This window comes from Falco naumanni, chromosome 2 (assembly GCF_017639655.2).
Source record: "Falco naumanni isolate bFalNau1 chromosome 2, bFalNau1.pat, whole genome shotgun sequence".
Taxonomy (NCBI): Eukaryota; Metazoa; Chordata; class Aves; order Falconiformes; family Falconidae; genus Falco; species Falco naumanni.
The window spans coordinates 80,255,681-80,275,873 of NC_054055.1; the positions used below are offsets into that span (position 1 = coordinate 80,255,681).

At 46.3% G+C, this 20,193-nt stretch overlaps 1 protein-coding gene across 8 annotated transcripts in view; it reads right to left on the reverse strand.

Annotated features, from left to right (window-relative positions):
* PRDM15 (PR/SET domain 15) overlaps nucleotides 1-18,634 on the reverse strand; it is a 36,443-nt gene extending 17,809 nt beyond the window's left edge. For 4 of the 8 annotated variants that reach the window (XM_040585139.1, XM_040585137.1, XM_040585138.1 and 1 more), the window contains exons 1-9: nucleotides 18,542-18,634; nucleotides 13,380-13,425; nucleotides 9,939-10,032; nucleotides 8,789-8,942; nucleotides 6,840-7,092; nucleotides 5,529-5,651; nucleotides 2,847-2,945; nucleotides 1,841-2,071; nucleotides 1,008-1,143 (exon numbers count right to left, since the gene is read on the reverse strand). In XM_040585139.1, the coding sequence (XP_040441073.1) occupies nucleotides 1,008-1,143; nucleotides 1,841-2,071; nucleotides 2,847-2,945; nucleotides 5,529-5,651; nucleotides 6,840-7,092; nucleotides 8,789-8,942; nucleotides 9,939-10,032; nucleotides 13,380-13,416 (1,127 nt within the window). In that variant the 5' untranslated portion in view covers nucleotides 13,417-13,425; nucleotides 18,542-18,634. The other 4 variants (XM_040585136.1, XM_040585133.1, XM_040585132.1 and 1 more) reach the window with 4 other exon arrangements.
* Between the last annotated feature and the right edge of the window lie 1,559 nt (nucleotides 18,635-20,193).

The following is a 20,193-nucleotide window of genomic DNA, read 5'->3' on the forward strand; positions in this document are numbered from 1 at the left end:
GAAGTCATTCATATGAGTTAAGACTGCTGTCTCAAATGGAGTTCATTACCTGGTGTGCACAGAGCCAATCTCAGACACAGAGCCAAGATACCATTTATTGCATGTCTGTGCAGAGATGGGTGCTAGGTGGTAAATCCACAAAGCTGGCACACCTCTTAACACATAGTAAAATTTCATATACGCTTTGAACAACTGTTTACAATTATGTTCAGTCACACTTAAATCTCACTAGTTCTTACAAGCCACATCTCCATTTAAAGGCACAGAGTTCTTTTTCACTGCACATGTTCTGTGGGGAGGGGGCTTTTTTTGCTCGAGGGTGGATCTTTTAGTATGCCGATTTGGACAGTTATAGTTCAAGTATTTCTGTTTGGTCTCATCAACCATTTGGTTCTCCTTGAGCCTATCTTCTTATGCCCAGCTTCATACATTTACCGTGTCTATCCCTTCTCCCAAGGCCACTTTCCACCAACTGTCTGTAACATCCTCTGTTTTTCAGACTCTCTTGCTCTTCATTATAGATATTAATATATTTTGTCTAAAGTTCAAGTTAAATAACAGACTGGCCTTCTATTAATCATGTATCTGCAAGCTGGTCGACTACAAGACGAAAAGACTGAAAAGTAATAGTGGTTAGCGTAATTTTTTTAGCAAAGATGTCTTTTCCTGGTTTACCACCAACATTCAACAGGAGCAGTGTTTCACCTTGCAGCTGCAGGAGGCTTTTGGAATCACACTGAACAAAAGCAGTAACATGACAGAAAATGAAATTCTCGTTGTTTATGCTCCAAAATTCTACCACCAGTACCTCACCATCTGTGCACCATCTTCCAGTGCACACGCCATCCTTGTGGCACTCAAAGGCAGCTCTTGTAGCAGCAGCAGCATTACACAGTTTTACAGTAATAAGAAAGAACATCTGTGGGTCCAGAAGTCGAGCAGAGCTGTTTCATGCTACATAATCTTAATTAAGCCTAAAAGGAAATTCTGCATCCCAGAACACTTACTTTGTCACTGAACTGATGCTATTTGTGGTGCTAGGCATCTTTCCTAAAACCAATTCCATAATCCTCTCTTCTGCAGCTGAAGGCAGGGCCACCTCTTCTGGTGGGACCTCAGTTACAACATCTGCTACACGTTCCACTGCAAACACATCATAAAAATACAGTGTTAATAGTTAGAAATATCTAGATTAATATAGATAGAAAGAAAGAAATCAAACCTCAAATGCAGAATTTGTAGCGAGATGTGGCACCAAACATGTTATTTGCCAATGACGAATAATTGATTGCTAACGAGTAGGTAGTACTTGCAAGGTAAAGTGGCTACTGAATGTCAAGTAAAATGTAGCCAACACCTCTTAAGGAGGCATGATTTCTTACCTTTCCAACCTATCACTAAGGGGTCAGTTGACTATGCACCACAGAATTTCCTGCTAGAACTTCCCCTGAAGGAAGGTGAGGCCCTGAAAAAGGCCCCTTTCAAGAATAAACTTTAAGGTAGAGAGAGGTTGGTATCTCCTCTTCAGAGGGAGGATGCTTTCTCTCCTGTTCCTTCTTGCAGAAACCCAGGCAGGTCTCTCATAACCATTATTCTGTGTTTCTCTCTATTACTAAAACCGTCACAGAAGAATGCAGGTTAATTAAGTGTAGGTGCCGCAACATTTAGTATAGACAAGGCCCTCCAAAATAACTAACAAAGTTTTCAAATCATCTGCTTTAGTGATCTAACTAAATACCTCCATCTTGCCTCTGTGCTACTTTTTAAACCTTTCTGAGAAGGCATCAATACAGACATACGTGGGGATATGTGCTTAGCATTTTCTTAAGTTTTGTTTTACCTGCAGAATCTTTCTCTTCAGCAACGACAAGAGGTGCTTCCGCTTTCGCTGTTTTGGGCTTTCTTCCCCGCCTGGCCTTCCTCCTTGAGTCTGTATCTGCACTGGCACTGGCTGCATCACAAATCACTGGCTGATCCACAGGGGGACCCTCTACAGCTTTCTCTGCAACAGCCTCATTTTGGCTGGTTTGGGGGGCACCTTTAGCTTGTTCCAGGTGACTCAGTAAGTGCTCTGGGTGGATGGGAAAGAAAAGAGAGTAAGGAGGAAAGAAACTCATTAAATACTCAAAGGGATAGATCCAGCTGAAGCCTATCTATTGGGTCAACCTCACTTCGCAGATTCACCTAAAATTATTTCAAAATTAGTCACAATACCTTCCTAAATAAAAGCATACAGTCTATTAAACATTGAAACAATTACTCAGAGGGACGGATTATTTTAAGAGATTTGTTCGATATCACTGAAAAAAGGCTGTGCTCCCTAATAATGGACACATTTTTCCAAATGCCCAAGTTACTTAGCAGCCTAAGTCTCCTTTTCAAAAATTATTCATCAAATGGTCAGAGCTCTTAAATATTGTAAGTTCTTTTGAAAAGTGCATAAAATAGCTGTAAATTCAATGCAGTAAAAAAGTCTCTCATTATCTTTACTAAATCTGTGCCATAAATACCAGACAGACAATATCACTAAGTATAAGCTGGTATCACTGACCTTATACACTGCTCATGCTGTTCTCCATCCTTGATATTCCTAATCCTCACGTCATCTTCTAGACAACAGTTTTATTTTAGATTCAACATCACAGTTGTTTCCTCAGAGACTGACCACTGCTATATCCAAAATATCACTGTTTTACCTACCCTTTTTCTTAAAGGAACACAAAAATAAAAAACTGTATCTTACTGCATCATGGATGGGGCATGGCTTCACAGTGTCCTGCTCTAAGAGCAGCAGAATTGTCCTGATGCTTCTCAGTACTCTCTCATGAATTTCTAGCACTTCTTACCTGTCAGCAGCTGAGGCTCTTGGAAAGCAGATGAACACACTTTACACGTCCACTGGCTGGACTCTGCTTCTGCAGCTCCACTGCCTTCCGAAGCGTTCACTAAAGTCACAAGAGGAAATACTGAAAATCTTTGAAAATGGGAAGGTGGTAAATCCCTGTAGCTTTGTTTATCTTGCAATAACTCCCCAAGTATCACAAGTTACAATTTAAGCAGTAAGAAGCCCACAGGGGCAGCTGGGACCAACTCAGGGTTTTCCAAACATGAACACTTGAAACATCAGATCAGATGAAAAGTCAGAACAGAAACTAGACGATGCTAGGAGAGAGTATCAGTGTTTTTGTAAGTCCTGAGAGTCTCTTTATCACTTTCTAAAGAACTGTGATTATCAAAGGCACAATATAAAGCAATTTTTAGCACCTTTAAAACCAGGTTACCAGTCCTTTTCTGGGTCAGCTGAGGACAGAAGCAGGAGAGCCTCCTGGCTCTCTGTGAAGAGCATTGCAGAGTAAGAGTATTTGGATTAACAGAAGTAAGGCTGAGGACAATGAAAACCTGGGTTTGAGCAGTTTCATTAAATAGATTTTCTATGAAAACACCATATTAATGTTTTAATTAATGTTATCAGCTCACACCAGATAAAGAAGATCAAGAAGAAATTGGGGGAAAATGGAACTGGAATAAAAAAAAAAAAAAGAGGAAAATAGTTACTCTGTTCATAACTTAATTGTTTTTAAGTCCTTGGATTATATGTCTGAATTTGTCAAGAGGATCTGATAAATCTGGACTGGTTCAGAGATTTTTTGGTACACACAAAGCTGAATATTCCACCATCTACAAGATGCTTCCCAGAGAAGGAGGACAACATTGCAATTGGCTTAGGTGAATGGCAACACAGGAGATTCAAACTGTGTCTCAGTTTCTGCCACAGATTTCCTGTATGATCATTAGGAAGTCATTCATATCTCTGTGCCTGAGGACCCCATCTGTAATGGGATGATAAACTTAGTTCCTCCGTTTCAGTGTTGGCTCTTTAACAAAAATAAGACTTTCTCTGAAGCAGAGGTGGTTCCCTGCTGCAAGCGTTCTGCAGTACAGAGGTGTGATCTCATCTGTGCTGTAATAAGTAAAAAATGACTAGACAATTCAGCACCAGAAATTCCTTCTTCACAGGCTACAAAAAGAACTTATCTTCAGAGCTCTGTCCAGAAGGACAAAACCAGCAAACCTAAACCCCAAGGTTCTGCATAGCTTAAAAAAACCCCAACAAGATTAATAAGCAACATGTAAGCTACTGTATCTGTCTCATGGAGTTTCAGGCTAATAAAACTGAAAAAGCACTATCTGCAAAACTGAAGTCTGTCTTGGAAAATTGTCCCCGACTCCACACTTCCCTTGCTCCTTTAGCTGCCTCAGGCAGAAACCTAGAAACCCTAGCTGTGCACTGGTTTTCCAGGAAGAGTCAGGTCCTGTTTAGGTTCCCACTTGTTCAGGCTTCCAGGACAGCTGCAGGGCAACCAAGTTTACTTGGAAGCACAGGTCTGGCAGTTGGCAACTGCTTTGTATGACTTTAGGCAAACAGTCAGAATTAAGAGAGGCATATTTTGTTTTGGAAACACCAAAACACTACATCAGTGGGAACACCTTAGGGTTCCCGAAGTGTAACAGGCAGCGTTTTGTTTCTATTGAAGTCAGACTTTCAAGACAGTAGGATGCAGGAGGGGCTGTTCAAACTCTTCACAGTGCAGTACAGTCCAGTCACCCATGTTCCCCGGAAAAATCAATGATGCCAAACTGAAAGACAACCCCTCAGTCAACTTTATATTTTAACTATGACAGTATGCAAGTTAAATCAATGGATCTTCTGATGAATTCCGCTGTACACATCTCTCTCCTCCTTTTCTCCTGGCTGCTTTTAGTATTAGTAAGCAAAATTTAACAAGATAACCTTTTCAAAGAATAAACCCAGAATTTGTACTTTGATCCTGTTCTCCACCCTACACGCTAGGAGTTTCCTGTTAGACATGGCAATTTGTGTTAAGTAGGTTCTTAATTTCATTGTTCCACTTATCACAGAATACGGGGGTGGGGGGACACAACATTGCTTCATAACTGACCTTGAGGATCGAGTTCCTATGACACCTCTAGTTATTTCCTGAGCCCTATGTTCTTTTTGCCAAGAGTATCTATTGCTTATAAGTTTATCTAAATATGAATTCCTGTAATCTAGAACAGTCTGAATGCTATTAGGCTTCTGCTATTATTGTCATTTGGGGATGACCAATGTTCTTGTCATTTCCAAACGGTTCTTACACTCACTCACGGTCTCATGTTTTCTTCTAGAGCCTGATCATTTAATCATTACACTTCGCACAGAGTATCTGAAGATTTTCTTTGGAAAAGGCCCCATCCCAACAATAACCACCTCCAAAGTCAGGAATTGTGGTTTTCATGAAAATCACCTGCCTAAAGGTTTATTTGCCCCTCTGTCATTTTTTAACCTGCATATGTATTTTAAGCACCATGCCCACGAAAAGAATAATCCAGTCTTTCAAATCCTCTCTAAATTAACATTTGCTGAAAGTTATATAACCATAGTACCTACATAGAAGTGCTACACCTAACAGCTCTTCAGATCTATACCTGTCCTCTGCCTCCCTTACAAATACCATAATTTTGCATACCTGCTGGATCGGCTGCTGGTATGCTGGATTTCTTCGTTTTTTTATGGGGGAAGACAGCAGACGAAGGTTTTGAAGAGATTTTATTCCCCTCTTTATCAGACTCTGTCACTACCAAGCACATATCTGTGAAGAGGAAAAACAGTTCCTTTACTTTCCAGACCTTTGATTCTCTTGCTCTGTGCTGAGGGCAGTAACCACAGTCAGAAAATTTGCCCTATAGCAGGCCTACAAAAAACATTCTCATGCAAAATCCTAAACAGGACGTTCTTATGCCTGAACCTCATACAATGTGCCTTTCATATTCTGGACTGTAAAGTGAAAGTGCTGAACAGAGAAAGCAGGATGTACCTAAACAATGTTTCTCAATACCCATATACATAAAAATACACAAATAGGTTAAACTAAAGAGGAAAAAGATGAAACCTCTCAGTTTCAATACCAACTGGAAACAGCTTAGAATTCAGAAACCTGTTAACTGCACTGATTCAGCTGTACCACGTAAGACTGTGCTTACCATCAAGATGAGCCATAAAGCATGCTGATAGCAACAGCCTCTCCTCAAGCCATTTGTCACCCCAAATTATACTCAGTGTAGCAGTAATACCATTCAGGAAGTACTTCCAACTCAAGAGCAGAAAGAAAATACCCTTGCAATGCTAAAGGATCACATGCCTTTTAAATGTAGAAATGCAAAAGTTGAAGAAAATGAAGGGGCAGAGGAACAAAAGACTTCTAGCAATTCTAATTCAGATTCTAAAATATCTGCTGCCTTTTTTTGGCAATGCACAAGCGATCATGTGGAATGGCAGTTCACTCTTGAGCTTATCTTATTCTAGTGGGTCCCACGTAAGGCTGCATAAGATAAAAGTATTTTTTTAAAACTGTGTAACAGTTCTGAGCAAAACCAAAACATTTTCACTATTGAAAAAGAATGGCTTCTTTAGCAAATCTGGGTATGTATTTAGACTTACACTACACTTGGGTTCCTTTGCTCTTCTATCCAGAAATGTTGACGCAACCACCAGTTCTTTAGTTAAGAACTATTTATCCAGTTTGTTCACACTGAAGAGGCTGATTCATCAACTAGGCCATCCATTTTCAAAACCTCAGATATACCATGGTGAAAAATGTAGAATCTATGTTTTTTTCTTATAGTGCAACCACGTACACAGGCTAGCCTGACTCTAAAGGCTACCAAACTCAGGGTCATAGCCTATCTGATAAACAGCACTGCCAACTACAACAGTTTGGCAACTATCAGTCCCTATCAGGACTGGGCCCTTAGGAAGGAAAAAAGGCCCCCACACATACCATTGGCAATACTAGTGACCTGCTTCAGCACTGGCTTTTCCATTTTTTTGGCGTAAAAAGCTGCATACCACACTCGCAGCTCAGTTCCTGGTGGGATGTCCTGGGAGGTGGTGAAGTAAATATCATTGTCATGCTGGAAGGCAGTTAAGTTTTGATGCTCATATTCGGTGGCTGGTCGCACCATCATCATCCAGTTGCAATCATCTTCATTTGAGGTGTCAAAATATACCAGGGGCCCATCCTTCTGGAACACCTGCCAAGCAAAATATTTATATAATAAAACCCTAACAAATAATACAAAGTTAAGAAGAATTTTTATTTTCTGCTTTTGCAATGGCTTCCATTCAATGTACATCAGAGACAAAGAAAGCCTCAACACTTGCATCAGGCATGTTTCATATATCAGTCACATCTACAGATGAGTAAGTCTGAGAGACTACTGGGGCAGGATGGAAACAAACTGAACTTCGATCCTAAGAATTCTTGCTATAGCCACCAGTTTCTCAAAAAATATGAATGACTGAATACAAAAGAATGGAGGGGAATCCAAACAGCATGCTGTGAAATACTCATCAACCCAAGTCACATTTCTAAATTTTTACTTCTGCATTAGGTATTACTGAAAACTAAGACTTAATTAAATTTTTACCATAGCATTTTTCCTACCAAAACTGTCAAGAGAAGAATAAAACAAATGCAAGACAAAAAAAATATATTCTGCACGTTCCATAAACCTAATGCATATGTCACTCAACAAGCAAATACAATGACATCGAAGAGACTCATTTAAAACAACCAAAATTAACTACCATAGTCATCTCTCTTGTATCATCACATGCAGAAGGTGGAAGATAAGCAGTTTTGCTGACTGTATCCTAGCCCTATCTCCTACAAGGATGTTCACTTCAAACATGCAGAACAAGCCTCTAGTTTGGTTCTTCTGTATTTTCAGAATCACAGAACGGTCAGGGTTGGAAGGGACCTCTGGAGTAGTTCAACCCCCTGCTAAAGCAGGTTCACCTACAGCAGGTTGCACAGGATCACATACAGGCAGGTTTTGGATGTCTCCAGGGAAGAAGACTCCACAACCTCTCTGGGCAGCCTGTTCCAGTGCTCTGTCACCCTCAAAGTAAAGAAGTTTCTCATCATATTCAGACAGAACTTGTGTGTTTCAGTTTCTGCCCATTGCCCAGAGAGTCTGGTCCCATCCTCTTGATATCCACCCTTAAGGTATTTGTGTATCTAGAGGCCCAGCCCTCTCAGCCTTTCTTCATAAGGGAGATGCTCCAGTCCCCTAATCATCTTCATAGCCGTCTGCTCAACCCTCTCCAGTAGTTCCCCATCTCTCTTGAACCAGGGAGCCCAGAACTGGACACAGTGCTCCAGATGCAGCCTCACCAGGGCAGAGTAGGGGGGAAGAATAACCTCCCTTAACCTGCTGGCCGTGCTCCTCCTAACGTACCCCAGGATCCCATTGGCCTTCTTAACCATGATCCAGCAGTGTGCCCTTACGACCAGCTTGCTGTCCACCAGGACTTCCAGGTCTATCGCAAAATGGTTTCCAGCAGGTCAGCCCCCAGCCTGTACTGGTGCATGGGGTGCATGGCGTTGTTTCTCCTTAGGTGCAGGACCTTACCCTTGCCTTTGTTGAACTTAAGTTCCTCTCTGCCCAACTCTCCAGCCTGTCCAGGTCTTGCTGAATGGCAGCACAGCCTTCTGGTGAATCAGCCACTCCTTCCTGTTTTGTATCGTCAGCAAATTTGCTGAGGGTATGCTCTGTCCCTCCACCTTGACGATGCTTGTTTAGCTAGTCCATGGCAGGGCATGCCTAAAAGGTGTCCCAAATAACGCCCCTACACACATTTTTCCCCCCCACAGTGTTAGATGGCATAAATTCATCACAGGTAAAACTGACTCCTTGTTACTGCTTTTCATGTGTCATGTCTTACCTTTAGGGGGAAAACTGATTCTTTTTCCAGCTTGGCAACTCTCTTGGATTCAAATGGGCCAAACTGGGTACGCTTCACTAGCTGAGTGAGAGCAAAAACTCCTTCGGTCCCATCTTCCAATTGCCTTATCTCCAAATTAGAAGGCAGAGATGATCTAAAAATTGAAGAGAGAATTGAGGGAAAAAAAACCCCAGCTACACATGGGACAACACTGCCAGAAGCCATGGAAGAAAGAAGTCAACATCTATTTCTCCCATCTCCAGTGACAGCAAAGTGTTTTGATCAACATACCCTAACTTCCATGAGGATTTATAAATAAACATAGAGGAAAACCCACAAGCAGCGGAAGAGGGCCAAATCAGTGACTGCTTGAAAGCCCTTCACTCATGTAAGTCCAGGGACCTGATGGGTTGCACCTGAGGGTGCTGACAGAGCACTCCAACACCATAGTGAGACTATTCTCTATTGTCTTGGAAAGATCATGGGCATCAGGGGAGGTCCCCAATGACTGAAGAAAGACAAATGTTGCACCCATCTTTAAAAAAAGCCAAAAGGATGATACAAGGAACTACAGGTTGGTCAGCCTCACTTCAGTCCCTATGAAAATCAAGGAACAAGACCTTTTGGGAGGCATTTATCGGCTCATGAGGAGAAAGTGACTGGAAACGGTCACTCTGGATTGATTAATGGCAACTCAAGCCTGACAAACTGTTTGCCTTCCAGGATAAACAACTTGGTTTGCATAGTGGAGGAACTACCGAGGTTATACCAAGCAGGAGAACAGAACCATTCATAAGAATGAGAAATTCTCATACACTTCTCTGAAACTAATATGGTATATCTGAAGAGGGGAAAAAGTTGCAGGTACTTGACTAAGACAGAAGACATCACCCCACCTGGCACTATCTAACTTTGTGGCAGAAACCTCAGCAAAGCAGCCAAGTCCCGATGAGCAGCAAGTTGTTTTTTGGCTTCAGTTCAGTAAAGCACTTAAGCGTATGCATCAGTTTTTCTATTTAATCAAGGCCACGTGCTCTCCTTACATTGGGACTTCATTTTTCAGCTGTCAGTGTGACACCCATTAAACAACAAATGCGTTTTAAAGAACTAACATGGGGGGTTAGTCAGAAGTAACATAAACGTTCCTTACCTTGCCCTGCTCAATACAAAGGAGTCTTTGACTGTCACCACTGGGCCCAGTTCTGGACACTCTGAATCATGGTACTGCCCACAGTCCTCACACCCTGCAAGGAAGCAGACAGCGTACAGAAGGGTTGATGGAAAACTTTCACTGTAGGACCGCTGCCACCTCCTTTCAAAAGCCAAATACAAAACCAAGCACCAGGCAAAGTACGTACATACAGAGGCAGATTTTTGTTTATATTACTTTAAAAACCATGTGTAATTGAACAAGTTGATAGCTGGCACCTCTAGGTGAGATAACACACACCATGATCAGTACCGTCCAAATACAATTATTTAAATTCTGTTTCAAAGGAAAATAATTGCCTTGCATCCGCAGCCAATATTCTACTTAAAGGCGGCATTACTTGTCAGGTAAAGTGCCGTAACATCTAGCAACTGAAGAAAACCACATTACCACCTTCACCAGAACCCAGGCTTTCAGAAACAGCTTGGGTAGCATGGTCATTTGAGCACCAGGAGGCATAAACCGAGTACCAGCAGCAGGACTGGCACAGGGCCTCGACAGGCACAGCACACTGTGGGAACCCAGCTTTGCCTGGAGCCACGCCTGGCCCGCTCGTGCTCCTCACCCACAGCGTAGGGAGAGATACCTCCAAGATACCTTCTGGTGCCTTTCCAAACAAGCCAGCTGGCTGCGCAACACACTTTGGCCACTTTTTAATTCACGGTCAGCTTACCTAAATTAACTTTTAGTTTATTAAGTGGCTGTAAATTAGTCAGAACTGAATAGTTCCTAAGGAACAATTTCCAGACCAAGGTAATTTGAGGCTTTCTAAAATAAGCCAACTTAACAGGATTTCACACACATACACATTGCTTCACTGTGAAAAACAGCTGTCAAACTGCCCTGCCTGGTCAGCTACTAATGCAGCTTAAGAAGAGATCATCACACAAGGGTTATATTCCTATAGCGTGATTTTCATCTGAGCTCCACACTCGCAAGGGCAAGTGAGGTAACTTCAGTAAGGATGCAAAGTTATGGTGGTTATGCTTTGTTTGGGAAGAGAACAGGACAAAAGCCATGTCATTCCAGGGTATGTCCCCTCTGGCAAAGCTACTCTGTACTCCTAACTGGAAACCTCTCCCTCGCAGCATCTGTCCCAGTGAACTAAAAAAATGATTTATTCTAAGACATGGAAAAGGGATCCCAAACTATAACGCACAGCTCCGTGTTGCTGCTTCTTCTGGCAACAGAACAGCTTAGCAGTGAAAATCCACATGCATTTGACAAACCAGCTTGGTGTAACCCCCAAGCCTGGCTGCTGCTTCCTGTACAGCTGTTTGTGATGCCCTCTGGTGAACCAAGGAACGAAACAATCAGCTTTTCCCATCAGTTTATTTTTCAGTTGAATGAATTTCGCAGTCCAGTTTGCTGTACAGCAGCAGATAGCTGTATCGGAGGAAAGGATCTGCAGGCATGTGCTATTCACATAGCACCAGCATCAAAACGAAGCCTACAGCTGTCCCACACTGTTTACTGTACCACTACCACCCTTAGGTGGGCCTGTAGCTCACACTGAGCTTAATACTGCTGAAATAATCTGGGCTACATACAAATTTCCAGAACCAGAGAAGGCACAGGAGCCACAAAGGAATGTGTAAAGCAGACTGCTGAAAAGAACTGGATTATCAACCACAAACGGTTGTCATAACCAATGGGGACAGGAAGGAATAGCCGGAGCAACAACTTCTTAAAAGGGCTTTGCTGCCAAAGGAAATTAAGCACTTTGTCATTCCCCTTATCTTTTGACCGCATCTAGGCACCCCTTACTTCTGCAAAGATAGCCACTGCACAGGTTCAACAAAGTGCACACAGCACTATCCAAAACTACATGCAGGAATAAGCTACACATTCCTCTCGCTCCTTTGCAAATGAATGATCATAGTGGGGGGAATACGACACTGGTACTGTGTAGCATGCCTCTCAAAATCTAAGGGGCACCTTACAGCAGACATACCCCCAAGGCTGTTATGCTCACCGTATGTGACACTTTCAAGAGATTACAGCCACTAGAGAAATACAAAACTAAGCATGGGACAAATGGTAAAATACCCAAGGGGGAGTCTATTCACAGACTTCTATCAAAAATCACTCAAAAACTCTCTTATGTCTATGAAATATGTATTCAATTATGTTAACTATGGGAGTGCATAGTATCATTTATAACAACTTATTTTTTCAGAGCAAAAGCAGTTCCCATATCCCATGATAAAAACTTACAGAGAGCACAAGAAAGCTAAAGAAATGACCAGTCTCCCCACTGGAAGGGGGAAAACCATGTTGTGTGACACCTTCTTTCTGTACAAATTAGGGTGTCACATCCTAATCCTTGTTGCTATCCTCCAGCGTCTTTTTATGAAGTGGAAGATAAGGTAACTTCACTACTGGTACCTGCAACTCAGTAAGATTGCCTACTGAGTCAACACTATTTTTGAAAGAACCCTGGTGAATCTGTGGTGGAGGGAAAAGTGGAACTTTCCAGCATAGTTGCCATAAGGTTAATGTACAGCTGTGGAGCCATCAGGAGTAAAAGGCTGTGGATCCATACGACCGGTGATGTATGCTTCATTTTGCTCTTCCAGATAGGTTCCACAGTATCTGGGTCCTCTCTGCTAATTCAAGTAGGTGAGCGGACTCTGCTTTTTTCTGTTGTGACACCAGATCCTACATATCCAGGCTGGTGAAAAAACAGAAGCTGCAGGGGCTAGTATGCCACTGGGAAACATGCCTACTAGCCAAGCTCCATCACGCATGGGATACTGCCCACCACAGTCCCTGGGCACACCACCGCTGCAGCCTCTCTTCACTTGTCATGACCCCACAAGTCCAGATGCCAGGTCACTGAGCCCGACGCAGCATACAGGGCTACACAGAAGACAGACCACAGAGCTGAGCTGCATGAAGCACTGGCCCAGGCACAGGGGCACAAGAAAACACAGTGAATGCCATGAGTGAAACTCGTCAGGGCAGTTGGTGCATCTCCAGCTGGGCTTGTCCAGAAAGAATAATGAGCCTGCACCCTCCTGTGGAGCTGCAGATCTTCAACTCAGGCTAGAGGTCAGAGTTCCCCACAGACACCCCTGGGTGCTAAAGCTGGCTATATAAATGAAAGGCTTAAACTACTGTCAGGCCTTCAATCTCACTTACTTCAGCCATTACAAATCTATTCTGCTAACTCACGTTCAGAGGTCTCTGTGTTTGCCAACAAAACTGGGAGAATGTGTATGCTTAAAATGAGCAACTTTCTCTCTACTCCTCCATAAGCTGTTTGAGCCTCTTTTACATAAATATTTTCCTAAATAAAAACTTAGTCTGTTTTAGTCTTCAATCATTCTGAGTAGACAGGTCACATCATGAAAGTTAATTTTCCCTTTTAATACTTACAAATAAACATAGTCTCATCACTGCCATCTTCAGCCATTTTTCAAACCTGCCAAAATACAAAGATGAGGTTAGTTCTGGATGACTTTTACCTTCTGTATTATGGAAACACCCCTTTATGGACTAATGATGCTGACTGCCCCAGAGCATACCCAAACACATTACTGCCCCTCCAGAAGTATCAGTGAAAAGTTAAAGGAATTAAAGTTGCTAAAAATCCCCCAGTGACTGCTGTATCATTACATGTATTGCTGAAGTCACTACCAGGAAGCCTACATGTCTGCAGGTTCACAGCCATTTCTCCGTGAGGCCATGCTGCCTCATGCCATTCCCCATCCCTTCCCTCACCAACCTCCAGCCACCCCTGCGTCCCCTGCTGTAAGCTCCCACGGAGCCTCAGAACGAGCAGAGCGAGGGGACTAATCCAGGCCAGCAACAACCGCTGCAGAAACAAGGCCCATTTGGTTCAATGGAACATTTTATTGAACAGTAGTTAAAAAAGTTATCTATGAAGGGTGGATTACTTAAGACATTAATCTTAAGAACCTAAAACCTGTAGATACGATCACAGATTTCTTTCAAAGGCAAAGCTATACTGTGGTAAAGGGCGTCAGAAAACCTGGAAAAAAATCCAATCTCTGTCACTGACCGTCTATGAATGGTAACTCACCAATTTACTTTCACCCATAAAATAAGGATAATCTATATTCACTTATATAAATCAGTTTTGGAGGTATGCATTAAAAACTTGCATAAACACTATCTACTGCTCCTCAATGATGTCTAGACAGTCTAAATTATGGTTGGCAAATAATCTGATTATGTGTGGCTAAGATCAGGGCACAAGCAGAATCTAGAAGATAGTTTTCCCTTTTCTAACCATGACAAGGCTCTCCTCTTCAAATAATCAATTTTCCCAACGCCCAGTGAGAGGCAAAGCAAGTCGAAGATCATGACCCAGAGCTATGACAGAATGAGGCTGCAGAAACAGCAAGCACATTGGTCAAGAAAAGAACAGGAAGGAGTAAGAGACGGAACCCATGAGGGGGAGTAGGACAGGAAGGGAGGAAACGTGACCAAAGACACACCAAGCCAGCTGAGCCCCCTTGGAAAAAAGATAAAGCATGTGCTACTGTAACAACAGAAGCAAAGTTAAAGATACACACAAGCATGGCCGTTACTCAGCATCAGTGTAGAAGCAGGACTTCCCGTTACGAGTTTATTCTTGACCACTGATGCTTCAGACGCTCTGCCTGGCTGGGCCATGGATACGCTTCAGGCTGGAGCCTGGAGCAGCAGCTACTTCTGCACAGGTACCAGCTCTACTGACTTCTCAGCGCAAGTGAAGTCCCTGTCCCACACAACCCCTTTCACCGTTTCAGGAAGGACTCTATACTTGTGTCAAATCTGATGCTAAAGCTATAATGGCACCTGCACATGCCAGGAAGCCGTGTCTGATAAGCAGCAGCCAGTTGCACCCATGCTCCACTCTCCCTCAAGCCTCTACCACAAGCAGCAAACAGGTTCCTTCACCAATGGGCAGGATACTCCCAGTTAGCAAAGGACAGTCCACCACCACACAGAGATGTGCTGGGTGGACAGCCAGGAAGTCAACTGATGGGAATATAAAGGGGCACCTGGTCGCTGAGGCTCTTGCCTCCTGCTGCTCCGTCATCTAAGCAGCAGCCTAAGAAGGATTTTGGCCACCAAGTCTGGCCACCCTCGCATTCCCCCACAGCCCGTTCCAAGCCCTACCTTCCCCAACTCCACCTAACGTCAACAGCACGATCCCTCCTAATACCCACTGCCCCAATAAGGGGCCAGCACTGTCTGTCTGTGGCACAGGCTAGGCCTTTCTCAGCTACAGCTTTTGGGGACTAAACTCATATAATAAAGCATTTATACAAAAGTCCAGTGCTGAGCACAAGCAGCAATTCAGGGAATTTCCCAAGAGTTATTTTTCTGAAAGCACTGACAATGCAACAGGTATTTAGGGAAACCCAGAGTACAATTGTGCAAAACAAGCCACAGAAAGCACGTTGTAGGCTGATGTAAAAAATTGTTCTGTTTTGCTTTTTAACCAAGATGTACTGAGTATGCTCTGCACTATTTCAAGAGGTGTATGTCCAGTTATTTTTAGATAGGTTGTTTCCTGACAAGACTTTAATCCTAAATATGGCTGAATTAACAAATAGTCTTCTTGGTCAATGGTTCAGATATGCAGGGGACACTGCAGCAAGATGAGCAATACTGCTGCGTGACCTGCTTGTCAAAGGCATTCTCTTTCTAGGACTTTCCTGTGTCACATTCTTCACAAATAACAGACTGATGACATGCAGTATTACAGAAGCAGCAACATCAGTCTTGTTTTAGGGGCCATCAGATGAGAATAGCAACAAAGGGGCGGAGAAATCATAGTAGCATAAATGTTGTTCAAGGTGATGGGGAGAAAACGTAAAGGTCCCTCAAACATACCTCGCGTAGTTGGCAAGGACACTACGTTACAGCTATTATCTGCATTAGTGCAATTTTCATTTTTGCAGCAAGCACTTCTATTTTCCACATCACAACATTTCTGATTTGTCATGTGTCTTTCCTATGTTCAGCACAATGACCTGCTATGCTTTGAAATAAACAGGAACAGGTAATGTATTATCTATCAAATAAACTCACACCTCAACATGCAAGTGCAAAAAAAGAGGACCACCTTGCATTAGTATCTGCACCTTGTTACAAATTCTCATGTGGTCCTTTTTTTTCCGCCCCCTTCGTACTTTACAGAAAGCGTAAGAAAGGAAGAACTGCCCCAAAATGGCTCTAACAATTCTGCTTTGCAGACACATACTGCTTCTCACTCGTAGGCTTCAAAACTCACAAATCTCAACTGTATTTCCCAAGAGTTTTTTAAATAAATGACATTATGCCACCCACTCTATCTGGTAAATGCAATCACACAATGGCCACGCTAGCTCACATGATAGCACTGAAGACAGACTTCAGAGGTTTTTACCCTCATCTGCTGTTGCTCTGACCCATGTCTGATTTCCTTTTCAATCATTCATATCAGAAAAATATTCCTCCATGAAATTAACTCATCCTACTGCATGCAGTTATGTTCTTGTCTTGCAGAGGTAATCAAAGCTTCTGGGAATACCAGATGCTTTTATATAAACCAGAGACCAATCACTAAGCAGTGAATAATCAGGTGAAAAGCTACGTAGAAGAAATCAGACCACAGGTACGAGGCCTCATTCTGACAGCAGTAAAAAAGCTGCTTGTATAATTAACTGAGTGACTTTGTGCCCAGTGTAAAGCACACAGCTAAGCACACAAACTCCAGCTGCAACACAGGCCTCTGAACACTTTTGGCGGGAACCCAGATGAAGACACGGAGGGGCTGCGGTGTCACAGGTATCTGCCTGTGGAGCACAATGTGCTGCAGTGTTAGTGTCGGGGAACCACCTGAGCCGTAAGCTACCCAAAAATGTAAGACCGGGTGTAAAAAACATACCTTCCCCTTATAATCTGCTGAAGAAAGAAATCAGGTTTCAGTGGTAAGTTGAGCAATTTTGATATTGCAAATGGATTTAAAAAAAAATAGTTAAGAATTAAAAAATAAACCAAATCCCTAAAAAAATCTGTATTTGAATTTAATGACCAACAAAGTAAAACAGAAGTTTCCCTTTCTTCAGTTTTCCATTAAAGTTCTAAAATGGGCTTCTGCTAAGATGAATAAGTAACCAGAAAACACAAGAGGATGGTTACTGCAAATACACATGTGCAAGCAGAACACGCTTAAAAATACACATTGTCGTCTTCATAACGTAGCCTAATTTGTTCACGCTACTGTGCGAAGTAATCAGAAGCTATCTGGCAGAATATCTGGTAAACTACGTTGAGACCTTGTATCCACACAAATCCACAACCACTCCATCAGTTATTGTTGGGAAGGGGGAGGGGGAGAATTTCCACAGCAGTAAGGGGAAGCACAGTAACAGAGCGGGTGCTGAGTTCACACCACCTGCCCTTCCCAACGTTGCAACCTCACGCTGCCCAGGCTGAATAAAGCACACGCGAAGTTTAACGAACGCGAGCAGAAAAGGAGCGCATTGCAGAGGCCGTGTCCGCGGGGAGCACTGCCGGCCGGGGCTTTCTTCCTTTTGTCTGGCAGCGAACGCACCGCACCTTCTCCCAGGCGGCGCGCACCCGGAGCCCGGGCAGGGCCGGGCAGCGCCGCCGGCCCCGGTTCCCAAGCTCGGGGGAACCTGCCGCCCCCTCCCCCGGGGTTCGCGCCCTCACACCTGGAAGCGACTCCCTCCACCCCCCCGGGGGGCTCCTCGCTCCCGCGGCTCGGCCACCCCGCGGCGACCGCAGCCCCTCGCCCCGGCTGCCGCCGGGGAAACGCCGCTGCCGGCGGCACCAGCCCCAGCGGGGCCGTTTCCCTCACAGGGCCCGTTCACAGGGCCCGCGCCCGCCCCGGACCAACGGCCCTACCGGCCGAGCCCCGCCTGCGGGGACACCCGCCCCGCCGGGACACCCCCCCCCGCCCGCACACAGCCCCCGCGCCCCGCCGCCACCACCCCCCCAGCCCGCCTGACACGCTGCCGGGGCCGGCGCCCGGCAAGGCGCAGCCCGGCGGCGGGGCCGGAGCCTCCCGGCGCCGCGGGGTGCGTGCGTGTGTGTGAGCGGGGCCGGCGGGAGGCCTCAGCGCGGGCACGGCCGGCGCTGAGCGGCGGGACCGCGCCGCAGGCGCCAGGAGCCCGACGGGCGGCGGGCCCCGGCCCGGGATCCGGGAGCGGCTCCGCCGGGTTTTGCCTCGGACCCGCCTCGCCCCCCTCGCTACTGCCCTCCCTCCGCGCGCCGCGGCACGGCCGCTGTAACAAAGAACAGGCGGCATGGAGGAGGCGGCGGCGGCGGAGGAGGAGGCGGCGGGGCCGCCGCCGCCGCCACGCCGGGAGCCGCCGCCGCCCCGGGAGCCCTCGCCGCCGCCCCCGCCTCGGCCCCGCGCGGCCGGGGAGCGGCGGGGCGGCGAGCGGAGGCGCGGGGGCCGAGCCGCGCGGGCCGGGCGCGGGGCGGCGGGGCGGGGGGTCCCGCGTGGGGAGTGCCGCGCGTGGGCCGGGGCGGGGTGGGGCGCGGCGGGCGCGAGCGCGGGGAACCGGCGTTACCTGCTTGGGGAATGGCCAGACCCGGATCGGATCCGGACTCCGGGTTCCGATCCGCTCCGGAAACCACGCGCCACCGGAAACCGGCCGGGCCGCCCGCAAAGCACGGTGGGAAGCGTAGTCCACCGGCGGCGGGGAGGGCCGCGCGGCCCGGGCCCCGCCAGCAGCCGCCGTCGTTAGCGGGAGGGCGGCGGCGGCGCAGTCCTACTCCCGGCGCCCCCATCGCCCTGGCTCGTCCCTGCCGGGGCGGGTCTGCAGCGGCGGCGGCCGGGCCTTCGGCACCGCGTCCCCGGGGTCCCCCCCCCAACCGGGCCGTGCGACACCTGCGCGAGGGGCGGCCGCCCCCTCCCGGCCGGCTGCCCCGTGCTGCCGGCGCGGCGCCTCAGTGCCGGGCGGGGCTGGAGCGGGCGGGCGGCTGCCGTCGGGGGTGGCTCCGCAGCCGGGCGGCACCGGCTGGGTTTTCCCCTCTCCCCCGGACGGTGCCGGCCGCCGGGGCGGTGTCCCAGGAGCGGCCTGACGGCGCGCAGGAGCCGAGCAGGCGCACGGCAGGCTGCCGGCCCTGCCATTCCCCCCGCTAACCCCTCAACAAGCACCTGAGCGCCTGCCTCCGCGCCCGAGCCTCGCCGAGGCCAACGGACAGCGCGCCCGAGCCCCTCCGCCTGGCTGACCAGGGTGTTATCAGGGCCCAGCCCTGCTGTGCTTGATAGCGAACACTGCGGCCACACGTACCATCCATAAATGCAACCAGTAATATCTGGGTGGTTTTTTTTCATATCGTGGGCTACCACTGAAATCTGGTGCCCAGGGAACAAAAGCTCTCAAGGGGGTTTAAGCATTCAGTTCAGGTTACAGCAGCGCTTACCCCGCCCCAAGCGAAGTGTGCACCGTGCAGCCAAGAACACCCCTCCAGAGGCAGAGGCTGGGGGCAGGAACCACTTATGCTTTCTGTATTCGAGAGAGACACCCCGAGTTTTTTCCTCTGGGAAGAAGCATCGCCTACAACGGAGCCCCCCACAAAGCCTTACGCAGTGCTCCCTGCCACTGTGGTGCGGCTGGCCAGTCTTCACAGAAAAAGCACCGCTGAAGATTTAAAGATGATGGAAAGCAGGTGCTAGTTCTGTCCTTTTTGGGGGATGTGCTCTTCTCACAGCTACGTCTTTTAACAGCTGGCTAAAGCCAGGCTCCTCACTCTCACCTCACCCATCCTATATCCCCTTCGGCACAAGTACTTGGTTTGAAGAGGGATGGGTAGAGTATTGCGGCTCTCCACTTGTTAAGTACTTGGGTAAACTGTAACAATGCAGCATTTTAATTTTGAACATGTGCAACACTGTTTCTTGGCAAAAGGTGGCAATTTAAGGAGGGGGAACCGTTTATTCTTTAAAAGTGACTCACCTGAAGTTTTCAATGAGTACAGCAGTAGTAAGGGGAATTTTTCAAGTACAGGTCATTTGCTTTTTCAAAGATCGAAGCTGACTGGTCTTTAGTTTTGTATAGTCTGCTTTTACTAATTTTCCCTGTACATCTCAGTGCATATTCGTGTTCACAGAGCTGTCTTTGGGCCTCTGGCCTAGGTTTCTTCAGTATCCAGTACACATCCTGCTTGCAGTGCATTCGCTTTGTCAGAATAAGTATTAACTAATTCAGAATAGTTA